Source organism: Typopeltis vanoorti, chromosome 18 (assembly GCF_054136105.1).
Source record: "Typopeltis vanoorti isolate ZY-2024b chromosome 18, IOZ_Tvanoo_1.0, whole genome shotgun sequence".
NCBI classification, from domain to species: Eukaryota; Metazoa; Arthropoda; class Arachnida; order Uropygi; family Thelyphonidae; genus Typopeltis; species Typopeltis vanoorti.
In genome coordinates this window covers 25,307,158-25,329,632 of record NC_143566.1, presented here as the reverse complement: position 1 = coordinate 25,329,632, position 22,475 = coordinate 25,307,158, and the positions used below count along the sequence as shown (strand labels likewise).

Sequence of the window (22,475 nt, the reverse complement as noted above, 5' to 3'; positions counted from 1 at the left end):
ATCCTTATTTTTGGGAAGCGAATACATCTAGAGCAGTAAACATCTTTACTAGCAAATGATAACTGTCTGGAAAGTAAATTAAAAAAAAAGTGCAAAATGATACCAACGCCAGTTCCAGTAATTAATATAACTGTACGGAGATACATTATTTGAATTATTTAACTCATTATATTCACTTGTACCACACGCTACTAGGATGTGGCATAAGATAAAACATATGTTACTGTTAAAAATGATTTTAAACGTGGGAAATCAACTAAACTCCCCTTAAGTGGTAAAAAATAAAAAAAAGGATAATTTTTAAATTTATTATAAAGAAGCTCATCCATTCAATCACAGTTAATAAAGATTTCAAAAGCTCTTATTAATATGCAAACCCTCGGATGTCGCGATATTTGTCCTTTCATGGGAATGCCTTAGTTTCGGATTCCTACAAGAGTGAACAGTCCAAACTGGATGGAGAAGACCACACAGACAATGCATTGGCCTTTAGTTGTTTCAGGCATCATTTCAAGCGGTTTAACGTTTATAAAGGTTCTGCGTGTCCCAAATATTCGGGATGCAAACACAGGTTGTTTATAACCGATGGAAAACTGTTGGGACTAGAAAATAAAAAAAAAAAGCAAGGTTTTATCAAGGTTAAATACCCCCCCCCCATTTCCTGTCCGTAAAAAAATAAGGAAATCCTCTAGGGTTAGCAATCTGGACTAAATTTCAAATGCTTTTATATTATTATATTATATTATATTATTACGTTTATTTACAGATCTTCTTGAATGAGAAATTCGACGCACTTCTTCCCCCTCGGGTGATCTCCGAAATGGATTTCGACTACGCCGTTCAAAAAATGCAATTCACAGATCAGCGAGAACTCTTCCACAAGTGGTACCTCATAGACGAGAACTACACTCCTTCTTCATATGTGTTGCAGCCGATCACCGAATACATTCCTGGTATCACTAGCGAAAATACCAACACGCGTCATGAAGCTTTGGACAAATGGAGATATGAAATGGCAGAGATAGTTCAGGTGCTCAAAGATGTTCTCGATGATATAAGAAGGACAAAATATTTGTATACAGGTAAGTGTAAAGGATGCATCCCTTCTTTTTTCACGTTCTTTCACCTGTTAGATTCATTAAAAAATGACAGCAATTTAGATTCGCCAAAAAAAAAAAAAAAAAAAAAACCAGAACCATTGTGGATGTGTGAAGATTGATAAAATATTAGCAACATAATAAGTCTTTTTAACATTAAAACAATATTTTGATCCTTGAAATCCAAATTCATGACTCCATAGTTCAGATCCTGAACATTTTTGTGTTTTAATTGAATTTACTATTAACAATTCGTCTATTTTTCCCAGTTCTCCAAGCAGAGATTGATAGCATCCTTGATAGCGATTCCCCCGAAGTTCTACAAAACTGCATTTGGATACACCGAAAATTTACGGAACAGCCATCAAAGTTTCGCATTACTACAAGAGTAGCCAACGAAGCTGATTTTTCCGTGGTTCAAGCTCGCTATTTGACCCACCTCAAGTCCCAACTCGATAGACGTCTTCCAGAGTCCCGAAAGTTCCTGTTTGACGTGAAATGGCACGAAAAGGGAATCGTTCCTAAAGAAAGCTTTGATCATCAAGTCTACATCACAGACATCTGCGACACTGTGCATACAGAGGTGAAGAGGAGAATCGATGCAATCATAGAAAACGAAATGGAAGAAGAGGCCACGCAGGGTTTTATGGGTAAGGTTCGGCATCATTCAGTAACACGTATATTAGAAGTCTGTGTTGTCATGAAAATATGCACATAACACACGTCAAGTTTTATTTATCAGTTGAGTGACTGGTCTTACGTTTTTCTTTATAACTCGTTTTCCCTATTTTCAGAAGAAAAAGAAAATACAGTACATTAAAACCTGAAGAGATTTTTTTTAAAATACTTCTCTATATATTTTACTAGATTATTCTTGTGACGAATAGTTCCCATGGTCGCGAAATGATGGCGCAAACATCGCCATTACTTATATAATAGCTTACAACGGCATAACTATTATCCGCTAGATAAAGTTCTTTTTTCTGTCCCTCTCTCTTGGGTTGAAAGAATGAGACAGCCAACGAAAGTCCTTCCTACGAAAGAAGTTATGAAAAAAGCCAGAGATACAACTGAAAGATTTCTGTGCAGTGTCACACTTTGTTTAAGTGACATCTCTGTCAGAAAAATACCAAAATGGAGCAGAATAACAAATAGTAGGAGCAAAGGTCCGCGCGGTTAGCCTAGTGGCTGTGCGCTTCGCAACCATATGCCTGGGCAAGGGATATCCTAGGTTCGATTCTCGTCGGAGACGTGAGGAACTTAAGGATTTTCCTCAGCCATTGCCAAGTTAGCCGGTCTTGGGCGTGGACAGCAGGGTTTTATCCGCCAGTTTATCTGGCGTTTTTCATCCCGCAAAGCAGGCAAACCGGCCCCGTGAACACACGCCTCGACAGACATGGGATACTATCGGGAACAAGCAGCAACCAACCTATCCGCGGGATTATCGGTTACGGAAACTTACGTAGTAAAATGTGTAGGCCTGCGCGAAAGCGTAACATACGATGATGAGAAACAAAGATAACTGATAAAGCAAAAATGCATTTTGTATTGGAAAATCTTACAGATCATCTCAAGGAAAACACTGGACTAAAGATGACTGTACTTTTTTTTATAAGAAATTTAAACAGAATTTATACGATAATCAAGGAATCCCTGGGCTAAAGTTTGAATGAAGTAGGTCTGCATAATTAATTACATGGCGCATTATTACGAGCGAGGGCAAGACGCAAAGCAACTAAGAATGAAAATCAATTTGTATAGCGTATAATAGAATTCTGACCCTAAACAACTGTAACGAATACTTTTTTATGTGTTTTTACCGAATTAAAGACATTTGTTTATTAATTTACTAATGAATTTCCCAATTAAAAGTGATCCGTTCACCATTAATTCAACACAAAACCAGAGTAGAGTTAGTAAGCAGAGCGAGAAAAATTATCCAGTCCCCAAAGAAAACGAATAAAGAAAGTAGTAGTAGGGGTGGCACTTTGAACAAGATCAAGATAAGGTAAGGATTCATGCTGTGATTGGTCAGACATCTTGATCTTGATTTTGAACAAGATCAAGATGTCTTGGTCTTAAGGATTCGTGACATCATTGTTTCATCAGATAAGAGTGTGTGTGATTAGATAAGTGACATCATGCATATGGAATGCTTGGAATTTCGCTGGGGGACACATCTGTCTGTGACGTCACGTTGTGTCTTTTGGTTCGAGTATGGAATTCTAACAAGATTGAGATGTTGATAAGATTCGGATAAGTGTGACATCATTGATTTTTGTTTGTTTGCAGAGGTGGATATTGAATAATTGTTCACTTCAGGAATTCTGGGTGATAGAGTATGGAATTCTGGCAAGATTGAGATGTAGATAGGATAAGAATTAGATAAGTGACGTCACGCTGCGTGTTTAGTTCGAGTGTGGAATTGTGGATACAGGTTCACGTATGGAATTTTGGGTGATGGTTAGAATATGGAATCCTTGCAATTTCCCTGGGGGACGTATCCGTCAATGACATCACTTTGTGTTTTTGGTTAGAGTGTGGAATTGTGGGTGATGGTCAGAGTTTGGAATCCTGGGTAATGGTTAGAGTAGGGAATTCTGACAAGTGAGATGAGTTTTTTTGTTCATGTGTGGCATTATGGTTTTTTTTCCGTTTCTGGCATTAATTTCACAGTAGTAATATTTTTTACTCAGTTATTATGTTACGTATTTTTTCCAACACAAATAAATAATTATTTATTAATATTTCAACTGAATATTAGGTCTGGTACTATAATTTTCAACTTAATTCCTCTGTTACAACTTTCAAAGATTATACTTAAGAACTGCCGTATTTTTCTTTACTATTAGTAAGTTTTAACTAAAGGAAATCAGACAAACATGGATTGGACTCTGTGTTAGCATTTTCTTATTTGAAACTTCTTTTGCCAGCACAAAAAAATAGTTAGTTATTATTATTTCAACCGAATATTAGCTCTGCAGTATACTTTGTTAATTTCTATGTTACTAAGTTCCAAACATTTAAAAAAATTTAGACTATAGTGTTATCTTTATGTGAGCGTAAAAGTCAACGGGGTCTAATTATATCCTCCCTTTTGATGTTTATGCATGGTCCTTCTGTGATGCTAATGACACCAACATTCTAATTGAGATTATCAGTTCTGGTTTTCGAGTATATGGACGAAATATTTACAGTAGGGTATGTACCATGGACAACCAATATCGTTTTTTCATGAACAGGTTTACTTATTAATTTTGATTTTTACCCTTACTCCTATTTGGTTCTTAGTGACAAAAAAAGTGTCGTTTTTTATCAGTTCACAGAACTCCGAGCAATTCACAATTGAATTCACTTATTTGAAGGCGACGATTAGTGTTTTCAGTTAAAAAGCAAAATAATTAATTACTAGATATAAGTTTTCCCCACTTTCCCCTTATATTTCCTGCATTAATTTCACAGTAGTGATAACACATGGCAGTATAATTTGGTGATTTTAGTGTGTGTGTGTGTGTGTGTGTGTGTGTGTGTGTGTGTGTGTGATATTTCATATCTACATCTGATAAGAACAGACAGGGATGGCAGTGATATTCTATCCCCACTCCTTTACCCTTATTCTTATTTGGTTCTTAGTGCCGGATTTGTATTAAGGGATAAAATTATGAACTGATATATCAACTTCTAAGCAGAGTAACTGAGTAAAAATCTTAATTTTTTTTGCAAGAATAATTAAGCAGAAATCTATGTTTCCAATAATCTTTTTACATATATAACGCAACCAATATTTTGATCTGTGTTAACGATTCCTTTGCACAAAATATACACAAATGATCTTCGTATAGATGTCATTTTATAGATATTAAAAGTTCCTAATTAAATATTAACTTTTTTTGACACCAAACTTTGTTCATTTAAGTTTACAAATGCATATTTTATTTTGATTAAATATTATTTACAAGTATATTCACAGAGAATAAATGGAAACATGTAATTACCTACAAATATTTCACAAGATTTAGTTTACACTCTTAACATTTTCCAATGAGTTTAATAAAGAAAACGTTCGTTACTCGCTGTTTCTTGGTTACATTACATCAAAATAACTGGTCACGTAAAAGAATCTTAATGTGTTATTCCTTATAGTACTGTTTACCCTGACGGTTTCTTCAAAATGTAACATTTGCGCAGATGATTCAATGGCATGTTTTCGCATGCTGGTGGATGTGTCATTGATGTGATTCGATTTTACTTTGTGACATCATAGAGCAAAGCTCATCTCTGTGCCTCAAATGGTTTTCTATATACTTTATCCTTATTATGTGAAGTATTTTTTTCAACACAAATGAAGTAATTATTTATTATTGTGTCAACTGAACATTAGGTCTGATACTATACTTTTCATAGTAAATATTCTGCTACAAGTTCCAAACATCTTATATGAAGGACAACAGTCAGTTGCGCCTAAAGGAAATGAATCAAAGAAGGGGAGGAAGTGGTCTTAAAGTGCTGTCTCTCCTATAAAATCACCGTTAAACTTGTTTACGAGGTTCTGTTAATTTGTGAACAGATGATGGCACTATGACTTGGTAATTTGCAATTGTAAAACATTTTTCACATGCACAATTAAACAGAAATCTTTGTTTCCAATAATCTTTTATTATGTATTAACAGACCAAAAAATTCAAAATCTGCTTATGATTAGCTCAGTAGTTAATTATTTTAGAAAATGTCTATCGATATCTATTGACAAAAAAAAACCTGAAAAAAAAATGCGTGTGTGTGTGTTTGGGAGTGGGGGACACCACTGATATCCAGTCGTTAATTATTTTAGAAAATGTCAACTGCTATCTATTGACAAATATTTTCCCATAGTTCCACACTCGAGCCAATGATCCCAACACTTGACCAAACATCCTCCCAGAATTCCAATCTCTAATCATTATCCATAATGCCACATGCGAACAAAAAACTCATCTCATGTCATTGACAAATACTACTACATCCCAGAATTGCACGCTCTGACCATTACCCACAATTCCACACTCGAACCAAAGACACACCGTGACGTCACTTATCTAATTCTTATCTTATCAACATCTCAATCCTATCAGATTTTCGATACGCTAACCAAAGACACAATGTGACGTCATTGACGGATGTGTCCCCCAGAGAAATTCCCAGCATTCCATACTCATAACGTTACTTATCTAATCACACACACTCTAACTGTGTGTGATTGGATAATGATCTCATTAATCCTTATCTTCTCTTGATCTTGTTCAAAATGCCTCCCCTACTATTATACTAAAGAAAATAATCTCTTAAATTTCAATCTGCTTTCCTAAATTTCGATGGCGCGTAATAATAATTATTAATATATATAGTCCTTTTTTAGATTTGTATTTTTTTGTATTTGGATTTGTTATCTGCAGTTTAAACTTTTTCCACACTTTTCTTTCTTTGTTTGTTTGATATTTTTTGCGATGTTTAGATTTCGTCTGAAGCGAATCGGTTAATAAGAAATTAAAATTACATATCTGGTGAAGTATTTAGTTATATCTCGAAAACAGATCAGTTCGTGCTACTATAGCACAATTAAAGCAGCTGAGATCTGACATCGTTAAAAGACGAATTGCGAAAAGAACGCCCCACATCAAAAAACAAAAAAAAAGCATTAATATAAACTGAAAAGGAACAGAAGAGTGGGAAAAGAGTTCTGCATTCCTCCCATCGGGCATTATGAGGAGTAGATTCTCTCCGCTTGCAGTTCATGACGTTCACAGCTGAAGACGTTTGTGGCAGAAAATTACGTACATCCCATATGGCTTTTGGACGGGGGGGATGCTATGTACAATACAATTTCATCCCTTCCAGTCATTGCTTGAGATCGATTTGTACGGCAGAGTTCGCAGTGACTGTAGAGTAGGCCATCAGAAAGTTATGGTATGGAATAACGAATTATCACACACACATATTGTTAGTATCAGATGGACTAATGTTGGTACAGCACCGCCTGGAGAACATTATTTCTTGTTCTCGACTCCTTGTTTGGACTATTCTGAACAATCTAGTTAGGATATAAACATGATAATACGGTTGAGGTTGGTAAAAATTAAGGACAAAGCAATTGGCTACGGGGCCAATATGGTTATGTATACTAATTGCGTGTGCTCTCCGGGTGGTTAGTACAAAGCAAACAGAGTCTCATCCAAACCCTGCATTATGTTAAAATAAGTATTGGAAACACCTCCTAGTTTAAGAATGAAAGATATTAATATGGATATTCGTTACATTGCCTATCCTGCCACAAAGACAAACAGACCCCCCCCCTCGCCCGATGTAGATTTGTATACCATCTATGACAGAAGGTGGGAGAGAACTTGAGGACTTCGAAAGAGGTGTTATCGTGGGATAACACACGCTGGCCTAGCAGTTCGTGATGTTCGGAAAATATCCGTTTTACCCATATTGTAGGAAACAATCAGCGATCAACGTGTGACGATGATAGTCTCGGGAAAAAAAAAAAAAAAAAAAAAATGGCGCAGGAAGATCCATGAAACAATAACAAGAAATCACAGGAAAGTACGGAAATCAGCAGCCCGATAAGGAAACGAACAAACCGAGTTCAAAGAGTGTTCAGAGGTTCAGATTAGTAGTGAAATCCCAAGAAAAAAGATACACAGTCTTGGTTTCTACGCAAGGTTAAATAGCGCAGATGAGGTACATTCTGATTGGTCTGTACAGTGTTGGAAGTCGTCGTGCGATGAACCACGCGACACTTGTTCTCAGTCGAATGGCAAGTGTGGAGGTGAATGTCTGAGAAACACCTTATATTCGAATGCACCATCCCAAATGTGAACTTAATGGTCTGCTGGAATTGTTTCTCCTGGGATGGATTTGGACCTTTCGTTGTAGCACCTTTACACGAGGATGAATGCTGACGGATAATCCGCACATTCTGAATAAATGTAACGCAGGAAAATTTGATCGCAGAATACACCAATATACACATGCAATAACACCAGTCAGGATTAGGAACACGAGAAAGCAACACTGATTGATGTATTCTCGTGTCTCTTGTCATTTAATCAGAATAACTAGGAAGGCATCTCAACTTGCCGTAGTGAGGGGTGAGCACCAACCGATTTCGAATAAAACAGCTTGGTAAAGGATAAGGCATTATTAGATGGCAGAACGAATCTTGACTGTTTTGTTGATTTCAAATCTCAACAAATGGGACCACAAAGATGACATCCACACTATCTAGTCCGTATGCGAATCTGAAAATTTAAACAGGTTACGACTAAACAAAAAAAGGCAATACTAATATGAAAAATATTAGTAGGAAAGACCTGGGTTCGATTCCGTCCATGACGTGAGAAACCTTTATCTAGTCTCTTTCTACGAAAGGTGAGTTAGCCGGTCTCATAAGAAGATTGAGGGTTTTTTCACCCGGGTTTTTCGTCCTTCTGAACAGGCAAACGGACCCCGTTAACACACGCATATCTACAGTCATAATACATATTTAATACCTCATTAAATATGTATTATGTATTATCGCTGTCCCTTAGGGCTCAACCCGTCCTAAGGGACAGCGAAGGAAAGGGGGAACCCACAGACGAAATAAATAAATAAGTAATAATATAAGAAAACCACCAAACAAGGTTAATTTATAATAAAGTTACATAGTTTGGATTTATATTGAATTCATACATAACACACATAGAAAATGTCCGATTCCATAAGACAAATGGTTTAATATAGTTCTGAAGAAAATTCTTTTCTGATGCTTCGTGAGAACATATAGCATGACATTTATCAAACATGAAGTTACTCAATAAAGTTGCTACATGGTATATTTTATTCGCAGGTATTGAAGAGAACCTCTATGATGAATTGACTGAACAGTCCCATGAATGTCGTATGCATGCTCTCCGTTTTGTAGGCAGAGTGGACATGTTGGAAAAAATCAGACAGTATCTAGAAGGACCATCCTCCTTGCCAGTGCTCGTCCATGGTCTTCCAGGATGTGGAAAGACAGCTCTGATAAGTGCCGCAACTGCCAAATGTGCCGAATGGTATCCAAGAGCAGCAGTGATATATCGAGCTGTGGGCACGACTCAGGAATCAAATACTCTGGAACAGTTATTAAGGAGCGTTGGGGAACAGATGTGTGTCCTCTATGGAGAACATCCCAGCGTGGCATCTAGGGTAGGTATTTCTAAGTGCACTCTGAATGTACAGTGAATTTCTAAGTGTACAGTGAATCAATCCACATACTACTGACAATGAAATACCAACAACGAATTTATTTGTTATGGAGAATTTTTGATTTCTCTCTTCGTTGAAACTGTTAACTAGTCGAAATTATTTCAATCTTGTCTCTTTTCAAAAGAAAAGAGACAAAATTTCAGGCTGGTGATGACTTTTCGATGCATGATACAATTAAAACATTGGATGACTTAAACCACCATTCCCTTCTGTACTGCGTTAAGTAGCACTATCGTTCCCTCTGATATTATCATTATCAGGCGAATCTATAATATATTAGTACTATGGGCGAACTAAGTACGTCCCTTATTGAATTCCACATGGGCGGCTCGTGCATAAGCACTGCGGAACCGCAGAGCCCCCAATTTTTCTCGATACATAAATAATTAATTTATTTATTTATGTTTGCTTGTAATATTTAATTTTATCATCAACGATCCTATACAATTCTATTTTTTTGTATAAAAATAATAATAAAAATCCATCTTGTAGCACTTCGGAGGGCGAAGGACGCTAGCAGCACTGTGTTTACACACAGTGTCATATTGTTACGGGCGTAAACATATGCACGTCATAGTGAGATGCGAGTTATTAGCGTAATGCGGCACTGTCCGTCGCACAGTTCCACTGTTGTTTATATGCAGTTTGCGCCAGTAGTAGAGTGTTCGTAGTGCTTATCGTGTTTACTCCGTCTCTTTAAATATTTGGACATTACAATTAAAGACATAACATTTGTTATAATTTTTATTTTAGAACATTATTGGGGTTATGATAATGGATTTTATTTTTAAGTAATTTTCAATTATACCAAACTGTATAATTTTATCGATAATAAACAATATTTTTTCCTGTTTAATTTTTTTTTAATTTTTACCATAATTTTGATATTTTATCCAAACACGTATCCACTGACTTACAGTGTGTATGTATATTTCGAAAGTTGCAGCACCCCCACGACTTCAAGCCACGAGCCGCCACTGGAATTCCATGTTCGAAAGTTTTCCATTTGTTATTTTAATTTCTATGTCACTTTCAATGATAACACTTATTAATGAAGATTTTTGCAATTATATCTACAGAGTATTCAAGAACACACCCAGTCTATGATATTTCTGTTAAGAAAGGCGTGTCCTCAGCGTCCTCTGATCATGATGATTGATGGCATAGATCAATTCGCACCTTACAGCACAAGGACCATAAGATGGATTCCAGCGGAATTACCGCCATATGTGAAACTTATCCTTACATCTCGTGAAGGAACGAAAGAACTGCACGAGTTTAAGGTGAGAATGTTCTTTTAAGTGCATTCACAAAACCCACATTAAGTCAGAAATTTTTAACAATTCATGAAATTGTTTTTTCTCTTCTGTGCTTTCATTCGTTGATCGAAGCAGAGTGGCTCCTGTTTCTTAGGAAAGCCTTCCTGCAATTCATATGGCATACAATCAATACTTCACTTACCTGCGAAAGTACCCAACCAAGCCAATGATGACAAAACCAATAGCTCGCAACTGAAGTACATATGACTAAAGCTCTCTCTCTCTCTCTCTGAAATTAACTTATGTTTGAAATAACTATACACCATGATCTGGTTCTCTTCATAAACAAAGAACAATTTGGCATCAAGGTACTCGGGTTTTTTTTATGTGAATCTCACCTACAAAATCCTATGGTGGGATTCGTTTTCAGTACATTTATATTAGCATACGGGTGAACTAGTTAGATAATCTAGAAACCCTGTACTGTAAACATGGAACTCTTTCAGACCACTTCAGGCTTCCAATTTGTATGGTGGTGGCATCTCTCTCTCTCTCTCTCTCTCTCACACACACACACACACACACACACACACACACACACACACACACACACACACACACACACACACACACACACACAGTGGAATTCAAACCCATAGTCTGGTGGTGAGCAGGTACTATAAATATTTCTTCCAAATATTCCTTATTTGGAGTCCAGCTTAATATTATATATATATATATATAAAATAGAGAAATAGCTCCTCCCCCCAACCCAATCAAAAAAAAAAAAAAAAAAGAAAAAAGCTCGGTAATTCAATCCGCAACTGAGCGAAATCAATCTTAGAACATACAAGTAAATACTGGTTAGGATTTGTAAGACCAATTACGGAATGTACTCAACCTAGGTGAGATGAAATGCAGCCAACAGTATATAACAAACAGTTCAACCTGATGATTTTCAAAAAGTTAATGGTAATAGATGAGGGTTGTAACAGTAGCGTATTTATTTTATTTTATATACCTATATAAAATGAGACCGTCCATGAAAGGTCATAAAGCTATCACACATTTAGTATCGTAGATAGCCAATCAAATTACTACGATCTGTAAGATAAATATGGCACTAAAAAGCCATTCAATGCCTCCAGTAAATAGGGTGAGGAAAAAAGACTTTCACAAATGTTCATGCAGTTTGAATCCACAACCTGTTGGTTCAAGAGTAGAGACGCTCTCCCCTCGGCCAACCAGGTTGGAGAACATCTCTGAATCATCTGTAAGAGGACTTAATTAGAAATAAATATTTATTTCCAACGATATATTAATACTGAAAGTTTTCATGAAGCTCCTCTGATTTCAAATCTATATAATGTAGCAGGCTTATTTCGTTTGGGAGCATCCGTAAGTTTTGAACTTGCTAGCTTACGCCTCTGCTTTAGTGATTAAAACGATTGGGAAATCCGCAGCAAATTCCATTCAATCAACAACAGATAACGTATTTTGAAAAACATCCCTTGCAATTATATTTAGGGTGGAACGGCGGTATTTCATACGTCTACTTTCATAAACGTGATAATTTAACTAAGACAGTACGAATATGGATAAATTATTTTAAAGACTTGAAAGGGAACAAGTTAGAAATGAACTGTTAATGTGTTGTTGATTTAATGGAATTTGTTGCAAACTTCCCAATCGTTTTAATCACCAAATCCTAGGTAAGCCAGCGATTTCAAAACTAAGGGGGTCTCCCAAACAAAGTAAGCGTGGTATGTTATATTGATATTTCTTTATTTATTTTTAGTAATTTGAAGAGACACAGGAATTTGCAAAATAAATCAAAAATCGTTGTTATTTTCTAAGATCACTTAAAACCACTAAGGCCAACATGCGAGTGTTTTCTGATTAAATGTGTGTTTTCCAGCTGACTTGTCCACTGACTTTCAAGAATGCTGATAAGTGGTAGAGTTTCGGTGAAATGTTAAGAATATTAGTAGAATTATGGAATGAAAGTCATTAATATAGAGTGATGGACGCAATTTTCAAAGCATGATGAACAGAGGGAATGGTAGAGATGGGGAGTGACACACCAATGTTACGGGGTACTTACTGGAATAGAAACCAAGGACATTTTTTTTCAAAAGTGGAAAAGCCATCCACAGAAGTTGTATAAGGTTGGTTAGAAAAGAAGTTAGGGTGTTGTGATTTATTAGTATAACGTAGGCGACAAAGACTACAAACTGCGTGTGAACTCTGGTCCCTTCAGCTGTCTTGACGAGATAAAAAGACGAGTTTGTAGGAGGAACGAGACCGAATCACAAGTAAGCGAAGAGTACATTTTTAATTACGCCGCCAGATAATGCATGAGGAAGCATGTACACTGGTAGCAGTATTGCTTGACAGTTCGATGCTCGGTAAACTTAAAATGATTAAAAATATGTGTAAAGCGCTGAACGAGGAATACTATTTTTGGAGAAATTCCAAGTGAAGAGTTAGACAAGTAGATCGTGACCACCTTTAGCTGATTCCAGTGATGTTTACTGCGATCAAGTGAGCGTAGTGCATTTTTGTCAATAGAAGGCAACTAACAAACTAAAAACACATAGTTACCTAGGAACAGTCTGCAATCAAGTGACAGCAGTCAGAGGCATATAGAGCGTCGGTACCTCGCACTCTGAAGCATCAAGCAATGCACTTATATTATTATTGTTGTTAAGCCAAGCAAATGAGAAAGTACTAGCACGGGGTTTTCATAATTCATGCATTGTGAATACTCCATTTCGAATTCCTTATGTAATAATTCGAAACTTAGATGACTACTAAGGCAATGTTATATATTGCAGTAATGTCGACTTACAGATGAATCGATGTGATAATCCTGGAGTAATTATAAAATAAATACCATAATTCGAAATGTCAATACTCTGACAACATGATTTGCTGGGATTTTGGCAAGACAAGGTCAACTGAACCTCTTCCTGAAAATATTCCGAATGCGGATTGATAACGCATTTCCTATTAGTAGAATGTCTTCTTTCTGTTTTGTTTTAAACACACAAATAAGCTTAAATATTAAACATAAATCAAATAAATTAAAAACTTACATATTTATTTATATAATTAGCGTATGGGGAAAAATAAAACAAATGTATTAAGATATGTTAAATATTTACTTAAACTTAAATATTAACAAGAAAACGCTTTGTAGAGGCTGGTAGATGTATGAACCTATAGTACAATAATGCTGTTGCAAAGCTGCGAATATCTGAAATTATCAAACACGTTTTGGCATTCAGTACTGCCTTTAGTACCACTAAAGTAAGAAACACGGATGCTTTCCATTGTTACAAATAAAAATTTCGACTTGTGAAGCACCGTCCACTACACCATTTAGCACTGCATCCAGTAATCATAGTAAATAAACAGCTGCTTACTATGCAAACTCCAATCAAGTTCCCTGTTGTTCTATTGCCTAAGCTTTTTGGTTCAAATCTCGGTGATCGTCTAATGCCTGAGATGCATCACACGACTGAATCTTTGTACGGTTATCTAGTCTGCTCTCTCTCTCTAGTTACGGTGTAATTTTTCCTAAGTTTCTTTTCTTTTCTTTTCAGGAGGAGTATGGTCAATACGAAGGGTGTCTTCTTCCCATTGCCGACTTCACTCAAGATGAAGGAGTTGCCGTAGTGGAAAATATTATGGATCCGCATCATCGAAAAATCACGGAGGCCCAGTTAGGACTAGTCAAATTCTGTGTATTGGAATCGCCGTTTCCAAGATATTCCAGAATGTTGGGACATTTGGCTCTTCATTGGCACAGTGTCAAGACTCCTGGTGAACTCAATGTGAAAAGAGACGTGGATGGACTAGTCATGAACATGTTGAACATTCTTGATGGATATGTCGGTAGTGGAGTTTTGAAATTTGTTCTCGGTTTGCTTATGGCATCAAAGCAAGGCCTGTCGGACAGTGAAATGTTGGATTTGCTCTCCTGTGAAGATTCTGTCTTAGATAGGGTGTATTCACAAGGTTCCCGCAATGTAAAAAGATTTCCTTCCGTCATATGGATTCTTATCAAAACAGAGCTAGATGCTTTTCTTCAGCCCAGGGTAATAGGGGGTAGGAAGTTACTGACTTGGAGAAGCGAAGTGTACAGGACATTGTCTAGAGAACATGTAGGAGAGAAGATCACAGAACAGTGTTACAACAGACTAATATACTACTTCCGGGGAACTGAAATGAGTGAGGTGAATCTCGATGCTGTTACGTCAACAAAAAACGACCAAAGAACGATATCGCTCTGTATTCTCGATCAAAAGCTAATTTTCAATAATTATCCAAACCGCCGCAAACTCGATGAACTTCCATCTTTGTATATCGAAATGAATCTTCCAGTGAGGAAAAAATTTCTCTTAAATGCCGAATGGCTATTACATAAAGCCTGGGGTTCTGATCCTTATAGTGTATTAGAGGACATTACCATGTATCGTCGACAAAGTCCAGACGATAAAGAACTAGACGTTTTACGAGAGGTCATCCAGTTGTCCAGCTATGCATTAAGGTACGATGGTCGTCAATTTTTCACTCACATATTCTCTAGACTAAGTGATTTCTTTCTAGACGAAGACAATTGTATGCGTTGTCCCTCTGTCAAGGCTTTGTTCGACGTTTGCTCGAAATCTCCACCAGCTGCAGGATTTCTTCCAATGATTCCTTGTTTCCGAAATGCGGGCTTCGAACATTTGACGTCCTCCTTTGAAATCTCATCGCCCATTACTTGCCTTAGATTTGTGAAGGATAATCCCGCTTATTTAGTGTCTCTGGCAGAAGATAAAGGGGAGCTCACAGTGTGGGACATTTACGAGCAGATACCAGTAAGGACGCTTACAGGTCTATATCAGCCGAAAGATATTCGGGTGGTGGACTCCTATCGAGCGTTAATACTGTGCGGAAGAGAGCTCAAATTGTACGACTTAAACAACGGATGCTTCATAAGAAAGCTGAAAGGAATGATGAACCAGAACATGCCATATTTTGGAACGTGTGATGGAAATCGTGCAGTGGCTCTTTCCAGGAACAGGATGTATATTCATACTCTCGACCTAGAAACTGGAGACGTTGTTGCCATACATAAGGCAGGCGACGGAAGGTGAGTTTATTATATATTTTTTTAATATTAGCCGTATCAATTTTTACGAGGCATTTATATACAACTTTGCATTACAAATAAATCTTAAAAGTAGTATTTGTTATGTAGAGGTTATTAGGAAGCCCTTCAGCAATTTTTTTTTTTTTACCGAACGGGCTTTGGAGGTGCAAAAATTTCTCAAATATGGTAAATTGGGATAATCGCGAAACTTGTATTTAAATACAATAGACTATTGACACCTAAATGCAACATAAAAAAAAGTATTATTTTCGACTTTCGAATGTTAAAAATGAAAAAAAAAGGGGTGAAATAAGAGACAAGCGGGGAAGGTAACGATACTGATGTGGAGAGACTCGATTGTAATATTATTTCTACAAGCATGAAACCTTCCCGCTAGTAAAGTTGTTTTTATAGTGTTGGTGTGCTAAGAACTGCGATACTTTTATTAAAGTTACCATAAAAATAAGTCACAAAATGAGAATCAATAGACCTACTAAGTCAACTCTTCTGACGTCATCATTTACAGTATGTTGGGAGATGGGTCAGTCGTGTTCTTTATGGTAAACATCTCTTTAGGTAGTAGATTTTTTTTATGCCATCCCTTCTCTGGCTAATCTGGATCTCTTCTTTGGGAGATCCAGATTAGCCAACGCCTATTAGTCAGACGCAATTGGCCTTATACCAATGTTCTGCACTAATCCACTTTTTTAACGAACAGACGCTCTTTTGCAACCAAAACAGCCATCACCAGGATACTCACAGATAAGACAAAATGGTTAAAACGGTAAAGGAAAAAGGCTGTACAATCTTTTCATGTAAAATTCTGATCAGAACTGATGTAAAGCCAAACATTTTTAAGCAGTTTTTAGAGGAGGGAAAAAACAAAATAATGACAAGTCAAGAACAACCGAAATTTCATATGCTTAAATTAAATTGAATCAAGTGGAACAGTTAAATGAGATTAATGAAATTACATGAGCATAATATGCTAATCGGGGAAAAAAAGTAAGTATGAAAGTCCCCGACCACTGCTTCTAAAAACGTAAGTAATGTTTTGGTGAAGTTACAGAACGGCGATAGCATATTTTCAGAGTTGGGAATACTTCAAAATTCAGCTTTTAACTGTATAAACAACGCGTCACACACACACACACACACACACACACACAGTGCGATGTGACCTGCTCAACTGGAAAATTTATTAGTCATAGAACATCTCATTTTAAGTATCCAAATCTCTAGAAATGAACCTTACTGCAGCATTTAACAGCCACTGGTCTTATCTTACTTGTTCGACGTCTTCATCAGCATGATGATGATGATATTGATCCATCTTCTCATCATCTCTCCTTGAAGAACAGTATTTGCATTTTATTCATTTACTCGTAAATGTACGCGTTCTGAATGAGTGCTACTTCCATAAATACATTCTAAATATCTTTTAACATTTCAGAACCTTCCTTGCTGACTCGAAGAACTTTATGTTCAGTTATTTGACACCGATTTGAAGGATGAACAAGTGAAACCATACCGCAATAACAACAATCGTTCCAGGCACTAACTCGGTCAAAAAACCTTCATTAGACTCCCAAGTACTGCTGCTTTTGATCCAGTGTTACCACCCTATCCATGATTAATACCATGATCCATGGTATTCGTTTTGATTTTTCATTGCCGGGCTTTATATATGGCAATTTGTCTGATATTCATGATCATATTTTTTACACAAGAGATTTTTTATATAAATCTAATGTAAAGGTAAGAAAATAAAACCCTCCTGTGACATGAATGTATTGCCAACTGTGACATGGATGTATCTCCTTTTACCAAAAGGTGTAAAATGTCTTACCAGAAAAAAAAAAAACTTCTTTAGACTGGTAAAAATCCAGTTTGATCCATTTATGCATTCCTAAGAAATATACAAGATGCAGAACTGGCAAAAAAGGAAAGATCTGAATAGTATGGAGATACAATACTTAACAATCCATTTTATCTGACTAACCTTTACCTGGATTTATGCAACATAGGCCCATGGCAAATCCACGATTGACTCGCTCAGGAAACAAACCATGCTTCAAATCTCTTCCCTAAATGGAGGAAGTTTAGGTGTGAAATGAGACAATAACATTAGTACCTGTCTCATAATGAGATGCAACCAAGGGATAAAGGAACTGAACCTTTTTATACTGTTACATCCGTTTTGATGATAACGGACTCAACACTTATGGAATAAGAGAAATAATAAACAAAACAAAAATAAACTTAAACACGTTCTTCAAGAAACAAGTTACAAATCATTTAGATGCAATAACGAACGAATGTTCAGGAACTGGAGGAAGCGAGCAATTACGCTAGAAAATTTACGAGACTGGTAGTTACTAATTATTTGTCAGTTGTCCAGGTGATGAAACCGAGAATTGACGGCTTTCATTACTTCAGACAGCACCAAGATGAGAACGACAGTTTGACTGCACTTTTATCTCATTCTATCTTTTTTTATTTATTTTTACTAGGCTGAATATGGATTTGCTTTGAGGCGAGATGGAAGCCAACTAAGTACTGTGTAATACAAATGCTAACGACAGAAGAGATCATAACGTCGTCTGCATTTTTACACGCTGTTTTTAAATGAACCAAATCTTAGATTACTCATTTATATTAGAAGAGTTTTATGACAATATCATTAGTTTATCAACTTTTAATATAATAACATTCATTCTTTGTTAAATAGAAACATTATGAAACAGTAACCACCAGTGGCGCACCCAGGGAGGGGGACAAAGCCCCCCGCCCAAAAAAAAGAGAGAAAAAGTTAAACACTAGAAAATTTTCCAAAATACTTTTCCTAATTAAAATTCATTTTTTATTTATGTTGTCTCGTGTCTTCTATTTCTATACTACTTCCGAATTGGGGGTTACATAAGGTGAGAGAACCCTATAGCAGTGTTTCTCAACCTATGATCCGCGACGATGGGACGGGTGGTCCACAGACTTCAATTAACCAAATAAATCTATATATTTTAATTATACAAAGAAAACAAATTAAAATTGAATAAGTAAAAATTATTGAAATAAAATGGATACTTAAAAAATAAAATAAAAATAGCGGCAGAATGACGAGTAATAAAAGAGGGGTGAAGGGAAAAACAATATGGTTTTATTGCTTCCGAAACCTTTCCTTGCTGTTTTGTCAGATTTGAAGTGAACATGTGTTATACACATGACCACATTTCAACCAATTGCTTGTTGATTTTTATTGTTGAAGGTTTTCCTCCTTCAACCGAGGCTCAATATATCTTCAGAAGTGCTAAGTAATACTTAGACAAAATGTGTTGTGAGTTAACTCCAGTATTTATATATTTTTCGGAAATCGCGCGAAAAGCAAGCAGACAATTGAGCTGAAATGCTAACTCTGTTCAACCGAATTCCAATAATATGTGAAACTGCCATAATAGCATTCAATATATGTATATATATGTTACGAATTAGGGGTTATATATATATATATATATATAACCCTAATATATATATAACCCTTAATTAGGGATATATATATATATATCTTAGTTTTAACACGTTTACGAATTTTAACACTTTCGGTTGAATTTTATTGCTGCCGAGCGAACCCACACAATCTAATTAATAACAATAGTTTTTAGTTAGATACCGTGTTTTCCGGTGCAACATATGGTTTTGCTTGAGTCTATATATACAGCATAGTTTCTGTATGAGGGGATATGTGATTTATTAATTAGTGTCGTTGTTATCCCAGTTGTCTCTAATTGCATTATTTGTCGAGAAATATATTACACAAACTGCTTATACCTTATTCACTGACATAATAAAAGTACTTGTTTTTCTTGCCTCTGCAATATAGGGGCTATTGGGGGAGGACGTGTTGTTTACCGCGAGAGCAAGTTACTATCGCCCCACTGTGAACGTGTTTCAGCTTTTTTCATTTGCGAGGTATATGCGAAACTTTTTAATTTATTTTTTCGAAAAGTAAAATCAGAGGTGAGAGTTATATGCGAGTAAGTACGGTATTTCAATTATGGATAAGTACACTGGTACCTTCTTTAGGCGAAAACATCTCGGATGACAGTGATAATACAAAACGAGTTTGTAATGACAGTTTGTGTGTAGTTTTTGAAGAGGTCTGTAATGAACCCACAGAAACACAGAATTCCCATCAGTTGCGATGCGATAATATTAATACGCTGAACGAAAGGAAAGATTTGCTGATTTGCTGGACACTCGACCAGTGGATCACATTCAAAGGTAAATATAATTGGTTATTTTGTAGGAACATTTTTCTGTGTTGTGACTTTTCTCCCTTTACGGTAATTATGAAAACATTATTGTGTTATTATTCAACAATTGTTTACAGTTTTTAATGTGTATATAAAGTCAATATCAACAGTAGCCTGATTACGAACGCGTGATGAAAGGGGCAGGGATGTTTGGAGCTTCCCCGGATAGTATTCAAAAGGTAAATACAATTGGTTATCTTGTATAGGGCCCCGAAACTTATTAGTTTAGAATTTAACCACTGGAAAAGGGTTTGTGTCCACCTCAAAACTCTGAAACAGAATTTGGAAACATTTTCCGAATAAGAAATTTCTGTGATTTCACGATCCATTTCAGGCTTGCAGTCACGAGAACGACCTTTCGTTATCGAAAAAAGAGCAGCTAATTGAGCTTTCAAGTGACAGTGGACTTAAAATGCAATTCCGTGATCGTGGTTTGGATTCTGGATCTCGCCTTCAGTGAGAAGTGAATTTCCCGATTTATTTGAAGAAGTCGAAAATCGTCATGCAGTTTTCTACAGCCTATCTTTGTGAGAAACGTTTTTCATCGCTCCTTCAAATAAAAACAAAATACAGAAATCGTCTTAGTGTGTGTGTGCCGATCTTCGACTGAAGTTGACCAATATTGAGCCAGATATCCAGCAACTCTGCAGAGGCCGACAAGCTGAACCATCTCATTAAAAGTAAATAGTGACATAATTATATCATATTATTTATTTGTTTAATAAAAATTAAAACTTTGTTTTAATTTTTATCTATATATCCGGCCTGGTTGGCCGACTCTCCAGCCAGAAGGCTGCGAGTTCGAATCCCGCCGTGGGCATGGATGTTTGTGATTGTCTGTGAAAATACTAGTGGTAGTGGTCGACGGTAGACAGCGTTGGTGTAGATGATGATTGTAGTTGTGGTTGGTGAAGACTGAGTCGTAGAGTAGGTTCCCTTCCTCGATATGTCTTTGGATTACCTGGAGATGTTATGTAATAATAATATCGACAAGCTTTATATGTTCATTGTGCATCACATAGTTTGAATTTGGCACTTGAAAATGCTATATCGGTGACAAATAAGAAATTGCATTCGCATAATTGAAAAGGTACACAATTTCTTCAACCCCTAAAAGACAGGACGTCCTTGTTGTTTATAATATTATAATATTAATATCTTTTAAGATTTATAATATTTTTATTTAACTTGCAAAAAATATTTGCGTGCACCTTACCATTGTCTAAAATAATGCAAAAATCTGACAATGACCTCTTAATTGCCGATGAAGATGTGGCTCAATATTGACATTAAAAAGCCAAGGACTACATCAAAACAAACATTAAGGTTCCAGCCGATTAGGAGAAGAGTATTTCAGGAGAACTATTTCATTCCATTTATTGACCAAATATTGACTCAACTTCATGAACGTTTCACTCGGCACCGCAACATTTTGAAATATATTTTTTTTTCTCTTCTACCAAATCGAAAAGATGCTCCAACAGCAAGTGCAATGGAAGATTTTCGTTAATGGTGTGAATTTTATGCCGGTGATTTGCCTTATACAAATCCAGCAATTTTGAACGCCGAATTCAAGTTGTGGTATAAGAAATTTGAAAAACCGTTTGCAATAATAGCTCCATGGAAAAATGCCGTTCATGCAGTTTCAAAGTGTGACAAAATGATATATCCTAACATCTGTAACTTATTAAAAATATTTGCAACGCTTCCGGTAACAACATGCGTCAGTGAAAGGTCATTTTCTAACTTACGCCTTTTACAAACCTATTTAAGATCTACCATGACGCAATCACGATTGAACGGACTGGCTTTGCTATATATATACACACACAGAGATTAATGTAACCACGAAAGAAATAATTCAAGAGCTTTGTAAAAAGAAAAGAAAACTGTATTTTATTCTTTAAATAAATTTTTATAATCACCTAATGAATTTTATTGAATGAATGAAATTTAACAAATTTTAGTTGAATGGATAAAAACATTTTTAATGCAAATTCATTGTATTACAAATATTTTTATCCGTTCAACTCCTCCCCCCCCCAAGATTAAATCCTGGGTGCGCCACTGGTAACCACTACTTTTTACTTAACATCGTGCTATGGAAAGGTTGAAGAAACCAGTAACTGCACTTTGACATTTCCAGGCATATACCCTGCATGATAGTGTTTGTGACATTGAGGATTTCTCAGCAAATTGCCATCACAACACGCGAGTCTGCCTTCCACCCTTTGTAAATGGATTGCTATTCTTCTCTCGGGTCGGTCACTAAGTGTAATGGTGACCAGTATCCTCGCTTCAGATATTCCTACTAATACAGATATCCTTCATGGCTTTGGTATTTCACCCACAGTGTCGTTAATATATGTGAGAAACTCTTCCTCACATATATTAA

The 22,475-nt window shown here is 36.2% G+C and overlaps 1 protein-coding gene across 1 annotated transcript in view; it reads left to right on the top strand.

Annotated features, from left to right (window-relative positions):
• Positions 1-15,774, top strand: part of LOC150096553 (NACHT and WD repeat domain-containing protein 2-like) — a 33,598-nt gene extending 17,824 nt beyond the window's left edge. The window contains exons 5-9 of the mRNA XM_090408636.1: positions 767-1,082; positions 1,367-1,747; positions 8,968-9,308; positions 10,448-10,651; positions 14,236-15,774. Coding sequence (XP_090264762.1) covers positions 767-1,082; positions 1,367-1,747; positions 8,968-9,308; positions 10,448-10,651; positions 14,236-15,774 — 2,781 coding nt within the window. The remainder of the gene's footprint in view (positions 1-766; positions 1,083-1,366; positions 1,748-8,967; positions 9,309-10,447; positions 10,652-14,235) is intronic.
• Positions 15,775-22,475: the final 6,701 nt, after the last annotated feature.